Source organism: Artemia sp. Qi Xiang Cuo, chromosome 8 (genome assembly GCF_049724085.1).
Source record: "Artemia sp. Qi Xiang Cuo chromosome 8, ASM4972408v1, whole genome shotgun sequence".
NCBI classification, from domain to species: domain Eukaryota; kingdom Metazoa; phylum Arthropoda; class Branchiopoda; order Anostraca; family Artemiidae; genus Artemia; species Artemia sp. Qi Xiang Cuo.
The window spans coordinates 13072687-13085938 of record NC_142801.1 but is presented as its reverse complement, the minus strand read 5'-3'; the positions used below and the strand labels follow the sequence as shown (position 1 = coordinate 13085938).

Genomic DNA, 13252 nt, shown 5'->3' with positions numbered 1-13252 from the left:
ATACACAATGCAGTATATCGTTCAGATAATACCAAGTACTGGATATTCAGATATTAGAATCCATATGGCAGGAGAATATCCTTCCCACTGACCCTGAATTGTTAGCTATTCAAAATTAATATTAACTTTTTAATAATATTGATTTTTTAATTATAATTAAAAAAATGGACTAAATATTTAAATTCTGCCTAAAACACAAATTGCAAATCAACATTTTAGTTCTTACGCAGAAAGTCTTAAAAAAACACTTTACTACTATTTCTGCAATTACAAATGTCGATAGTAAAACCATGTTTATCAAAAACAAACAAAAACTAATTTAGAAAAGGAAGACATTTTCCAAGACAAAGAAAACGTGTACCAATCTATGAATTTCATGCCCCTCTGTTTTGTTAGCCCAAAGTAACTGTTAGTGCCCCGTACGTTTTGAGCTTCTGCGAAAAACAAGCCTGTCTGCGTTTCTGCCGAAAATTTGGTGGTTGAGAAGGTGTTGTGGGACCACATCCTCCCTTTATGTATTTGATAACACCTATGAAAATTGATATTAGTGCAAACAGTGTGCTGTATGGCTTAATTTCTGCTGAAAATTTTGCCATGAAGGGAGGGGATGGGTTTCTGGTTCACACTGATCTTCCAATGCAGTAAACTCTTGCATGCTCCTGGTTCAAATAAGCTGCAATATGCCTGCATTTCTGCAAAAAAAAACTGGTGGGGAGGGGCTTTATAGGGGCCAAGGCTTCCCTTAATCCTCTAATCCAACCGTATAGATAGAAACTGTTTGCATGAAATTGGTTCAAGCAATATTGAAATCTCTACTTTTGTGCTAAAAGGTTGTGAGTGATAGAATCTAGGTATTCTTATTGAGGCCGCTGGCTCACTTTGCTGTAATCACACAGATTTAAAATCTTTACGTAATTTCAAGTAGAATAATGTGAAACCTGCGTACTTTTCTGTGAAAACAGGATAGTTCGGGTTGTTGAAGGGGCAGCTGGCCCACTTTGTGCCTCTGATAATAATAATTGAAAATTGTTTTATGGTTCCAAGTCAAAGTAAGCGCCATGGGCATATCTCTCTACCAAGAATTTGGCAAAGCGAGAGGGGACAGAGAAGAAAGGGTCCACGTTGGTGTTACAAACATTCCAATTGAAAATAGTTAATTGACATTTCAGTAGTATCAGATCGAGAATTATTCCGGTTTAAATTAATGTTTTAGCATGCAGCTTGTTTATTTTTCTGCGAAAAATTGGTTGGAAAGGATGACGGACTGGGAGGTGTTAGAAGGGGCCAGGGCACTCTGCTTTTCCAATCATTCAAACTGAAAAATCCTATAGAAAAAATCGGTGGCTGAAAAAAGGTTCTACATGCATATCTTCTATTGGTCAGTTAGTGCGAGGTATGGTGTTAAAAGGACCATGGACCCACTATGATTCTCAATCATGTAGATTAAACTCCATTGTGGTTTAAAGTAGGGTCAACATGCTTCCGTTTCTGCTAAAATGTTAGTGGTAGGAGGGGAAGTGGCAAATGAGTGGCTTATGCTTTCAATAGCAGAATTTACAATTCAGCGTAATTCCGCTCAAAAAAGGTACACCATTCCCACTTTTCTGGTAAAACGTCAGTGGTGAAGGAGAGACAGAGATGAGAGAGAGAGAGAGAAAAAAAGGGTGGGGGGGGGGGCTAAAATGGCCATGGACCTGCTTTTTTGTATAGAATCATGCTGATTAAAAGTTCTTATATGAACCCCTTTGAAAGGAGGTGAAAGATGCCTGCAATATGTGAATACCTGATTTTCTGCAAAACATTCGCAGTGGGAGAGCAGTAAATACAGCTTGGACTTGGCTGCTTTGTATAGATAGATAGATATTTATTGCAAAACAAATACCTCTTTGGGCCATGGCAAAAACAAACTCAGTTGCATATATAGTTAAAACACATGATAATAACATATATAACAATAACTAAACATAGCCCATAGAAAATAAAAATAAAATAACATAACAATTGCAGCACAAAAGCACACATAATACTATAAAACTAACTCGCATAATTACACACAATGTCACACACATAATAATAATAATAATAATAATAATAATACTAATCGTGTATTCAAAAGCCTTTATACAGGGCCATATACATTATACATCAAATATAACAGGAAAACAAAAATAAAACTCCCTTCAGCCTTTCTTTTCCAAACCATAACAAATCTTCTTCACAATAGTTCCTTTTTTATCTTTAGTGCCTGATCCACAAATCTACATAATCTACACATGAGGCTAGGTACCGTCTGAGAGAACATGACCCGAAGTGAAAAATTACTTTCCCCCAAAACATCCTCCCTCAAATCAGTAAGGCCCTGGCACCGGCACAGAAAATTGTCCAGAAGTTCCTCTTCAATATTACAAATGAGACATGTGTATGTAGACGCTAGGAACCCCTTACCTCTCTCAAATACTTTACTCCTCCATCTTAAAGGCAAACAGTTGGCCCGCAGCTGCAACCAGTATGGCAAATACATACTTGGCAAATTAAATTTAACGTAGATCTCCGGTCCAAACACCTTTTGAACTTCCTTAAGAACGCTTAATATCTTAGATTTCTCAGTTTCAGTCCCCCATGTCTATATCTCCTGACTTTCTAATCGTTGTTTAACCATTTCTATTATATCAATCAGACCGTTAGAGGGTCCTCTACCATCATTCCATGTACATTACAATCCTAATCTGTCTAATAAGGATTTAACCCTAAACGGCCACGACCTCTTACGCCCTGAAGCAAGTAGCTCTTCATAGGCCTCTCTAGTAAGTTTATCTCGTGGTACCTGCACTATCTTCATCCAAAATCTAACTACCTGAACTAGCCTATGTTTACGGAGTGAAAAAAGCCCTAGCTCCCCTTTCAAAAACTGGGTATGTGTAGTTCTATGGAGGCCAAAAAGCCTATACTAAGCCTAGCATATACTATACTAAGTCAGGACTTAGCTTGGTTTTGCACCAAGTCAGGGCCTAGATTCCGCACTTGCTCGTATTTAAATAATTCTATAACTATCCTAATTTTTTTCATAACTTTTTTGTTTTCAAGACGCACCTCAGCAATTAAGTAGTCAACCTCTCAAACTCCCAGTATTGTGTATCTCATGAACGAATTTTTGTACAAAAAGACTCATGTCATACATCCCTATCAGCTCATCAAAGATTATTGATTAGCGTTAAAAAAACAATTTTCTAATGTCTTTACTAAGAAAGGAGCAAAGGAGCTCTTTTTTTTGTGTGCTGATAATGGAAGTATTACGGCTTGCCAGGGAAACTTGCCAGGGAAACTTAATATCATTAATCTTCCTCGGTCCTGGACTAAGAAAATTGAATGAAAATCAATCAAAATCATAAACAGAAATGACTAGTAACAGTAAATAGCAAAATTTGCGGCCCCATTTCAAAAAGCTTGAACGTTGCCTTCCATTTGAAAGCAGATATGCCTCAAAGAAACGAAAGGCTTGGCGCAACAACTTTGGAGTCTCCTCTACTGCTAGTACTACTAACAACTCACCGCAACACCAATAAAAATACTATAAAATAAAAGTTCAAAATAAGGATAAAATCCTTTTTAATAGACAGTGTATAGAAAATTCACAAAATAATACTAGATATTTTGGTCACATATACAGTGAGCGTCATCAGTAGTAAAACTACTGATGACGGTCGCTGTATATGTGACCGAAATATCTGGTATTTTTTGTGAATTTTCTATACACTGTCTATTAAAAAGGATTTTATCCCTATTTTGAACTTTTATTTTATCGTCATGGAACGGCAGTGTGGTCTCCGAAATTATCTACGCCATAAAAAATACTGGTACTTATCTGTTATAGCGGCAACACTCAAGAATTACGCTGTGTAAAACCCGAGAACAAAACCGGTTTCATCTGTCTGTATTAAGAAACAATTAACTTGCGCTCAGTGGGAAACAAGTGACGGGTGACATAATACATTGGACTTATTTGGGCTATATATTCGCACATTAGGGGGGGGGGGGGAAAAGTATTTGGACAGCGTGACGTTTGAAACCTATTCTTACTTCATAATATGCAGAATAATTATAGCTAACAAATTTTGCATGCAGACCCGATATACTTAACCCCCACCCCCTTTCACCCTAATTTGCAGATATATAGCCGAAATTTGTTTCTAAAATATTATATTTTCATCATGTTTTGGTATTTTTCATTAGGATTAACCTAACTTTACTTCTTCAATGTTGCCGCTATAACAGATAAGTACCAAAATACTGTTTTGTAATTAGTCAATAAAATGTCTGTTACAACCAATAAAAATAAATAGTTTTCAGCAAAGCGCAAATGATACTAGCCTTTATTGAGTTTGAGCGGGTGGTATTCTATCAGTTATTTGTGGTAATTTATGTTCGTTTGAGTTTCAAGAATCATTTATTTACTGTGCATTTCATGTTTCATTTATTCATCCAAATCAATTTGTGTTTTAACTTTGTATTGATTATTCATTTAATTTATGTTCGTTTTCGGTCTCATTTATTCATTCATAGCAATTTCCTCTCACATTCATCTTGACTTATTATGCAGATTTATTCCTGCTCGTTTTAGAAGCAGAAAGCCTGCTTTGCAGGCTTTCTGTGGCCTCCCTTTGCCTGCTTCGCTCGCTACGGTCGACTTTGTCACTTTTTATTATGAGGGTACTTCTTGTGTAAATAATTCGTTAATATTTTCTTTTATTTTTGTCTTTCAAATTACTGTGAGATAATTTTATCCCTTGTAGTTTCAAAATAGTTGCTCTAAGAATGTCTCATTTCTAGCTTTAGTAGTTTTGCAGTTTACTTTTACTCCGTCAATGCCAAATGCACCCCTTAGGATCATGCCGGTCTTCCAACCTGTAGGGCTTTCGAAACCTACCTGGCATCGTATGAAAATTTCAAGGTTGCCAATATAATCCGGATGATCCAGAGGTCCTAAAATGTTCCCATTTTTGGACTTTCATCATCTCCATTAGAGTTGCGTTCGATTTTACAGAACTTTGTCAACTAACAAGTCTACATTTTTTAAATAAAACGGAAAGTTTGGCAGAAAATTCGAAGTTGCTATAACGTGAGTCGTGCAAGACATTTGGAACAGACCGTCAGGTATAGCAAGGGGAGGCTTGAAACAGTCAAGATAATGAAGTAGGCTGAAATCATCTTAGCTAACAACGAATCAACCTTTTTGTGAAAATTTATACCTTTTATTTCCTTTTACAAGAAGAAAAGTAAACTCCAGCATTGAAAATGCAGCCACTGAGTGAACGCTTTTAATAAACAGCTGCATCATTCAATCTGAGTATTCCTAAATAAATCATCATATTTTGCACCAGCCAAGCCTTTTACCATAGAGGCAAGCATGAGCTGTCGAGTTCGAATTTCTTGCCAGAAATTCTTCGCAGATATCTAACAACAAAGACTTCTTAATAGTAGTTTCATAATCAACTTTTCAGTTAACTAAGAATCCGTTCGTCAAAAAAACGTCCAAATTTAACTAAGGATTGCAAAAAAATGGGCAAAATCAACTTATTAGTTAACTAATGAAGTAAATCGAACACAGCTTAGTTTGATCGTATGCTGTTTCAACAACTGAGTGCAGTTTCAACAATTGATTTCAACGACTGAGTGGAAACAATATTTTAAAATTTCCGTATTGACTCATTTTCTTATCTTTTTAAGGTTCAGACTTTCGTTTCTGTTGCGGGTCACAGAGAATCGATTGCCGTCTCGCATCCTTTAGGAACATTAATAAAAAGAGGAAATAGATGTGATTCTACACTTTTTCACGAGGAAGGAGAACATAGGTAAGAAATTTTGCTGGGTGTTTTCCAATAGAGTGTAGGTGGGGAGGAAATCATATATCTAAAATGGAATCTAGGAAGACATTTTTACGGTGCTGTTGATGTACTTCAGCAATAGACTGTAAGCCTGTAGGTCGATTATGTGTGTTAATTTGTCTCACTAAATTTATGTAATAAGTTAAATGCGTATTGTTTTGCAAGTAATTAATTAATTGCGCATTATTCAACTGGTCCCTGGTCTGAATTGCTGGAAGTAAGGTGAAGTAATTACAGAACTCTCATTGGATGAAATAAACAATATGGCAGATACATTTTTTTTTTAGCTAGAAAAGAAATCGAGACGAAAGCAAAAATAGGCATCAGTAGTCTTCATTTTTTTTGGGGGGGGGGGGGGTAATTGTCTCCCCAGAATTTGAAAAATACCTTCCTTATGGTATTTTCATTGAAAATGCATTTTTTTTTTTTCATTGAACAAATCGGAAAAAACAACAGAATTGCCCCCTCCCCTGGGTTTTGAAAAATGCACCCGTCCCTGCACTCCCACGACATTATTGTGAATTGGCGCCTCTGATAGGCATTGGTAGTTACTATAAAAAGCAGAAATTTCTGCACAATGAGGAACAATATTGGCTCAACTAAGATAGAGAATGGCTACAGGGGTAAAGAATTTTGACAAACTAAAAAAAAAATAGCGCAATGGTCATGGCAAATAACTTAACACACAAGTCAAGAATTCTTTTATATCCATTGTTTTATATTTTACGAGTTTGGCATTTTTTTGGATGGGGGGCTTAGACTCGATAACTCCCCCCTGCCCCTAGATACGACCTTGTCAGTAGCTAAGAATTATGGATACCTTAGGGATATTTGGGATTGAGGGTCAAATAGGAAGATAAGTCTGCGAGCTAAGATTAGAACACTGGAAGCCACGGTAATGACAGTTGTCAAGTATGGCTCTGAAAAGTTGGCCTTCAAAAGGCTGATTAATATGTAATATCACATATATAATTACTGGCCAGAGTGTGTCAAGGGCCATACTAAAGGGCCGAAGACCCAAGTAAGTAGAGGGAGGTGACCAAAAGCCTGCCTAGTCAAAAGACCCACAAAGTGGGCTTTTTTGTCTAGTATATCTAGATTCAAGCAGAAGACTCGGCTTCACCGGCTACTTTGCCTGTAAAAGACCGGCTTTACTGGTTTTGTTGTTCACCTCTGCTCGCTTGGATATCCTACCCTCGCAAATATAGCATGACATTACCTTCCTATAATGACAGTTGGGAGTCCTGTCCTTACACACTCATTATTATGATGGTATATTCCTTCTCTTAGGCGATGGTCGATCCTTCAGCACCAGGTAACTTGTTATCAGGATGTCATGTTTACATTTTTTTTTTTTTGCTATATTTTGAATTTTTATAGCCTATATATTCTGATTCTAAAATTATTCTGCGTAGGTTTAGCTTATTTGTTGGTGTATATACACACACGAAGATGCTTGATCTATGCATATAGACTAGAAAAGGAGCTAATTTGGCCGGCTTTTTGTCATCTTCATTCTCTCCAACAGCCTAGGCGGCAGCTTCGGCGGGTCTTAGGGTTTCGGCCTATCCCGCTTGTTATCATGACGTTATATTTGTCGCTTTACTTTGTTCTTAAAGTTTTTTTTTTCATGGACTTTTTCACATTTTAAGGCTCCTAAAACTGTTCTGCATCAATTTTCTTATATCTAGCTTGACTAGAGGGTGTTTTATAGTGTACTCACACAAACACACGGTCAGCAGCTCTAGCCTTTTGGGCTTTAAATGCTTGTTATCGTGAAGTCAAACTTCTGGTTTTTCTTTTGTTTTGTGTTTTAGTGTTAATCCTTTGGATTTTTTAAATTTTATCCTAACAACTCAAAAAATAATCTGCATCTATTTTCTCAATTCGTAAGTCGATTTATTTATCGTCTGCACCTATTTCTCGAATACTCGAGACTCGCTTGAGTATTCGGCTTTCGCGAATATAGTCAAACGCTGCCTTCCTCTGCTCACTTTCCTCACTAAGGGTGGCAGCTCGAACCTTCAGCGCTCGTACGCTCGTTATCAGCACATCACATTTCTGTTCTTTGTTTATTTTTATATCATTGAAGGTACGTGAAGTTTTGGCATATGGGGATAAGTTTTGGCCTTAACAGACAAGGAATAGCATATCTACTTGACAAAGGAGGAGTCAGAACCAAATTTGATACGTTTTATACTTTTCGAGATGACATGATTACCAGGGTCTCAGAGGAAAAGAGAATGTTTAGGCAAGGCGTATATGTTGGCGAAAATCAAATCCAAGTGAGTATAAACTTTTTTTCTTCACGTGACTGTAAAAAGGGATACTCAACATAAGTATTGGCATTGAGCTCAGACATGTCTAAACTTTTCCACAAAAAAAAATATTTTTTCAACAAAATGCTAATCTTGAGAAATCAGAATATTTGTTTTCTTTTTTATCAGCAGTGTATAGTAACCTACAACATTCCATGAATATTTTGCCAAAAATATATTTGAAAAATAGGACTAAAGGCGCCGTTTCAATTATTCCTAAAATCTAGCCATAAAGTTGTCTCATTACAATAAACATACACAGATACATAATTCTTTCTTAGTTACAACAGACGTTGAATTCAGCAAAATCTGTGACCGTGAAAGCAAGATTTTTGTCTGACAGTGGAGTTAATCTTTTTTTTTCTTTTTTTTGCATATGTTAAACTTACCTGCAGCACTGTGATATCGGAACCTGAACAATTTTTTGCTTTTCTTTTCCTGTCAAAAATCATTTTCTTCATATCAAGGCCTCGGATGTTCTTTTTCTTATAGGTAGTCACATTGCATAATAATAAAAATAGTAATTGTTGCTAGACTTTATTCTTTCTTTATAATTTACTGGAAAAAATATTTATGGTGACCTACCTTGATAGGTGTCTCGTTCAGTCGTTATTAGTATTCCCAATACTACTAACAACCCACTGAGACCACCGCCTGAGACCAACACAACTGCGTGTGATCCTCTTTCTCCCCCTAGTTTATTCAAAGATTTATTCTTTAGCCTCTCACGGGAAGTTCCTGTTTCTTTTAAATTCCTCCCTATCACCTCTTCCTGTCCCAATGTAGGGATGACCTGCTTTTTTCAGCCCTCTTATGGGATGGTCAAGAAGCATAATCCTTGGAAATATGTCCTCATTTATGCTTAAAACGTGGCCTAGCCATAGCCGTTTATAAATATCTCTTTAATAAAGCTTAAACATTATATGAAATCTAGACGAAATATGACCTCACTGGTAAAACTGAAGAAAACAAGTTGTGATGCCTCTTTAAGAGAGAATCAACACGCTTCAGAACAAAGGAGAAAGTAAAAATATTAAATATCTATACAGTTACTTTTTTGTGAACTGCTGAAAGTCACACGATCTACCAAAGAATATGGGGAAACTTATAAGAGTGGTGAAATCGGCGCTAGTGTTGAAAACAAAAATCACCAGCGCCATCTAGCATTTAACGAATTTTTGGACCCAAAACCGTTGCATACCATATTTTCAGGCATTTTAAAATGCAGAGGAGGGTAAAGAAAACAGAATTCTGTCCCCTGAAGGCCTGTCTTTTTAAAATCGACAAGCCTAATTAACCTGTCAAGATTTTCCTAGCTCTTCCTATGCTTAATTGCCGAAGAATGTACTCTTGTAAGTTTCTCATTTTCTTTGCTCTCCACCCCAAAACCAAAAATAAATCACCCAGTAGATTTACTATTAATATAATATAACTTTAAATGCTTCACCCTCATCCATCTATCAGCCACCAATAAACTACTAGGCTAGTCATTCTGCAGGAAAAAATGGTTAAACCTGGAACAATTGCAATTGGAAATGATCTTACACTAAAATATTCAAAAAAAAAATATGAAGAATAACATTGCAAAACTTTGCAATATTCTGAAATTGACTAGCACCCCAAAATTAAAAAAAAAGCACAAATTTTAGCACAAAAATAAAAAATAAACACTGGCTTTTAATGTGTTTTGAAGGGTCTTTTAATAAATATTCGGACTTGCTGAGATTCGATATCTTCTTCGCTTTAGACTTCAGTTTTGTTCAAAAATACATATAAAACTCAAATTTCAGTGAAAAAAAAGCCTAAAAATATGTTTTTCTTCAAAAATATTTGGGAATGTCGTGTTATACCTTATCTTTCCTGCTGAATTATACAATATTTAGACACAAAAGACCTTACGACCTCAAATCCACATGGCCAAAATTTATTAGGGAGCCCGAGGTTGATCCAAAAATCCTAAGATATATTTTTTTGCAGTTCATGTTACACTAAGAAAACTTAAGCGTCACTTTCGTGCATTAGAAAACATATTTTCTATTACCCTTTGAAGTTATGACCGTTTGAAGTCCTGACAAGGGCTCTCTTGCAAACACCATATATGAAAGATTTTCCAATTTTGACCCAGTGTCCCCCAGCCTTTCTTGCCACAACATTATTGATGGGGGTTGTTGTTGCACAGGATACTATGGCAAAGAGAGCTCTTTTATGGGGCTATCTGTGGCAACTATGTGGATTACTTGAGGCTGCATTTCAAAAAGGCTGATATTGTCTTTGACGGATAGACCTGTGGATATTTTACCAAAGATTGCACTCATTAAAAAAGGACAGATAGGATCTGACCATGAGATTCACTTCACACCTTCTATGTAATTTTCGGTTTAGAAGAAAGAATTCCCTACCAACAAAGTGAACTAGCAGAATTTATCTTGCTACGTGCGATATGGCCTGAACATTTTAGTGCTTCAAACACTTTTGTGGCAGTTTGTTCCATCTCAAAAGATACAACGACTAATGTATACCTTGTCTTAAGCACTTTATCTTTGTCTTAAGCAGCGTTCACATGCGTATCTAGCTAGAATCCCACGTCTAGGCACATGTCTAGCCAGAATCCAATGTCTAGGCAACGACCGTTCACAAGTAAAATTGAGCGCTTAGCTAGGCAAGGTACTTAGCTGCACATCGAGTTCCAGACTCTAGAACATAATGTCTAAGATTTTCGACTATAGCTGATCAGAATGCGTCAAGTTCCATTACTTTCATCATCCATGTTTACATTTTGAAACTAAATTTATTTTTTGTTGTCTCATTGCTTTTTTCATTTTAGGCAAATATGCAACACCAGACATAATAGTGAAGCACACTAAGGCGATTGTTTCGCTTATCTCATCCATTATCTTGTGACAGTAAAAATAGGGACTACAATTTTGAAAATTTTGCATGCATAAGCTCTCTTAATTGGCCTGAAATGACAACTGTAATCTATTTGAAACTAAATTTGTAGTTTTAGCTAAGCACCGAATTTTACTTGTGAACGGTCGTTGCCTAGACATTGAAGTTTGGCTAGACACGTGTCTAGACATGGGATTCTAGCTAGAAACGCATGTGAACGCCACTTTAAGCGACTACCTTAAGCGCAGCAAAAAAAAAAAAAAATCTAAAAGGGAAGAGCTATATTACTCCAAGTCGATAAATAATTCTGTTGGAATTCCTAATATAAAAGTGTTTAAAAATGCTAATTCCAATAACACAACTTGATGTAGAAGCTTCATCAAGTCTGAAACAATAGTTTTTTATTGTTGCAGTGCCACTTGACGCAATATAATTTTTTTGGCGAGTTTTTTAAATAATTTTTATTATTAAAACAAATTAAAAAAAAGATTTATTTTTCTGCATTTCCTGCCTTAGCCTACTCATATATCCACACATAGGGATTTTTCAGACATGCTAAATGTACTCTAGATCAGAGGCAACGCTATAGTGTTGCCTATAGTAAAGGCTATACGGCTCCAATGTTTTATTATTATTTTCTTATTTTTATTTACTTTTTTCCCAGAGGCACTTCATATGGAAGGGGTCGTCGTATAAACTTCAAAAGGGGCTCTTTCGATTGGAAATCGAGAGTTCTAGTGTCCTTTCTAAGGATCAAAAGTGATTGGAAGGCAACTAACACCCGCGCCCACCATTTCCCCAAAAACATCCCATCAAAATTTTGGGATAGCCATTTCGTTCTACGTGGTTGATTTCTAGATTGAAATAAGGTTTTTGAGAAGGAGACTCCCCCACAGACCTTCGAGCAAGTTTTGTAAGCTATGGCTTTGAGGCATATAAAGTTTTTATAGAATGTTTTGTCATAGAAACTTAAAAAAGAGCTCATTTTATTAGAAATTTAAAGGGCTAGTGCCCTTTATAATAGTCGAAAGTGATTGGAGGGCAACTAACCCCCCTCTCAAGCCCACCTTTTCCCCAAACATATCAAATCATAATTTTGAGACAGCCAGTTTGTTCAACGAAGTTGAAAATTTTGGAAACTAGGTCTTTAAGGATGACACCCCCCCCCCCCAAAGCCCTCAGGGCAAGGGTTGTAAGTTATGCCCTGGGGGCATATAAGGTTTTTATAGAAAGCGTTCTCGTCGAAACTTCAAAAAGGGCTAAATTCGATTGTAAATTTAAATGGCTAGTGCCCTTTTTAATAGTCGAAAGTGATTGAAAGGCAACTAACACCCTTTCCACGCCCACCATTTCCCCAAACACATCCAATCAAAATTTTGAGAAAGCTATTTTGTTCAACTTAGTTGAAAGTTCTGTAAATTATATCTTTAACCAGGACACTCCCCCCACCGTCTTCAGGGCAAGGGTTATAAGTTATGCCCTGGGGGCATATACCGTTCGTATGGAAGGAATGCTCGTATAAACTTCAGAGAGGGCTCATTTGATTGAAAATTGAGAGTTCTACTTCACTTTTTAAGAGTCAAAAGATATCCGAGGGTAACCAGCCCCCCCCCCCTCGCCCTTTTTTTCCAAATGTATCCGATAATATTTTGAGATAGCTATTTTGTTAAAAATAGTTCTAAGATCATATAACAAAAACTTCAGTGTCGACACAGTCCCCCAGGGACTGGGGCAGGCGTTGTAAGTTATGCCCTTGTGGCTTATATGGTTCTTATGGAATGGATGTTCTTATAAACTTAAAAGAGGGCTCATTTGATTGGAAATTGAAAGTTCTAGTTCAATTTTTAAGAGTCAAAAGAGATTGGAGGGCACCTAGCCCCCCCCCTCCACGCTCTATTTTCCTCAAACCCATCCAATAAGGACTTTGAGATAGCCATTTTTTTTAAAAATAGTTCAAAGACCATACAACAAAAACTCCAGAGTCGACACAGCCCCCAAGGGGTCTGAGGGCAGGCGTTGTAAGTTATGCCCTGGGGAAATATATAGTTTTTATGGAAGGGATACTCGTAAAATCTTCACAGAGGGCTCATTTGATCGGAAATTGAAAGTTCTAGTTCTCTTTTTGAGAGTCAAAAGAGATTGGAGGGCAACTAGCCCCCTCAC

The 13252-nt window shown here is 36.7% G+C and overlaps 1 protein-coding gene across 1 annotated transcript in view; it reads left to right on the top strand.

The window, feature by feature from the left end:
• The window catches only part of LOC148949178 (uncharacterized), a 54552-nt gene that overhangs the window by 25809 nt on the left and 15491 nt on the right, over window positions 1-13252 (top strand). The window contains exons 3-4 of the mRNA XM_089092857.1: window positions 5725-5849; window positions 7975-8167. Of these exons, the coding sequence (XP_088948983.1) occupies window positions 5725-5849; window positions 7975-8167 (318 nt within the window). The remainder of the gene's footprint in view (window positions 1-5724; window positions 5850-7974; window positions 8168-13252) is intronic.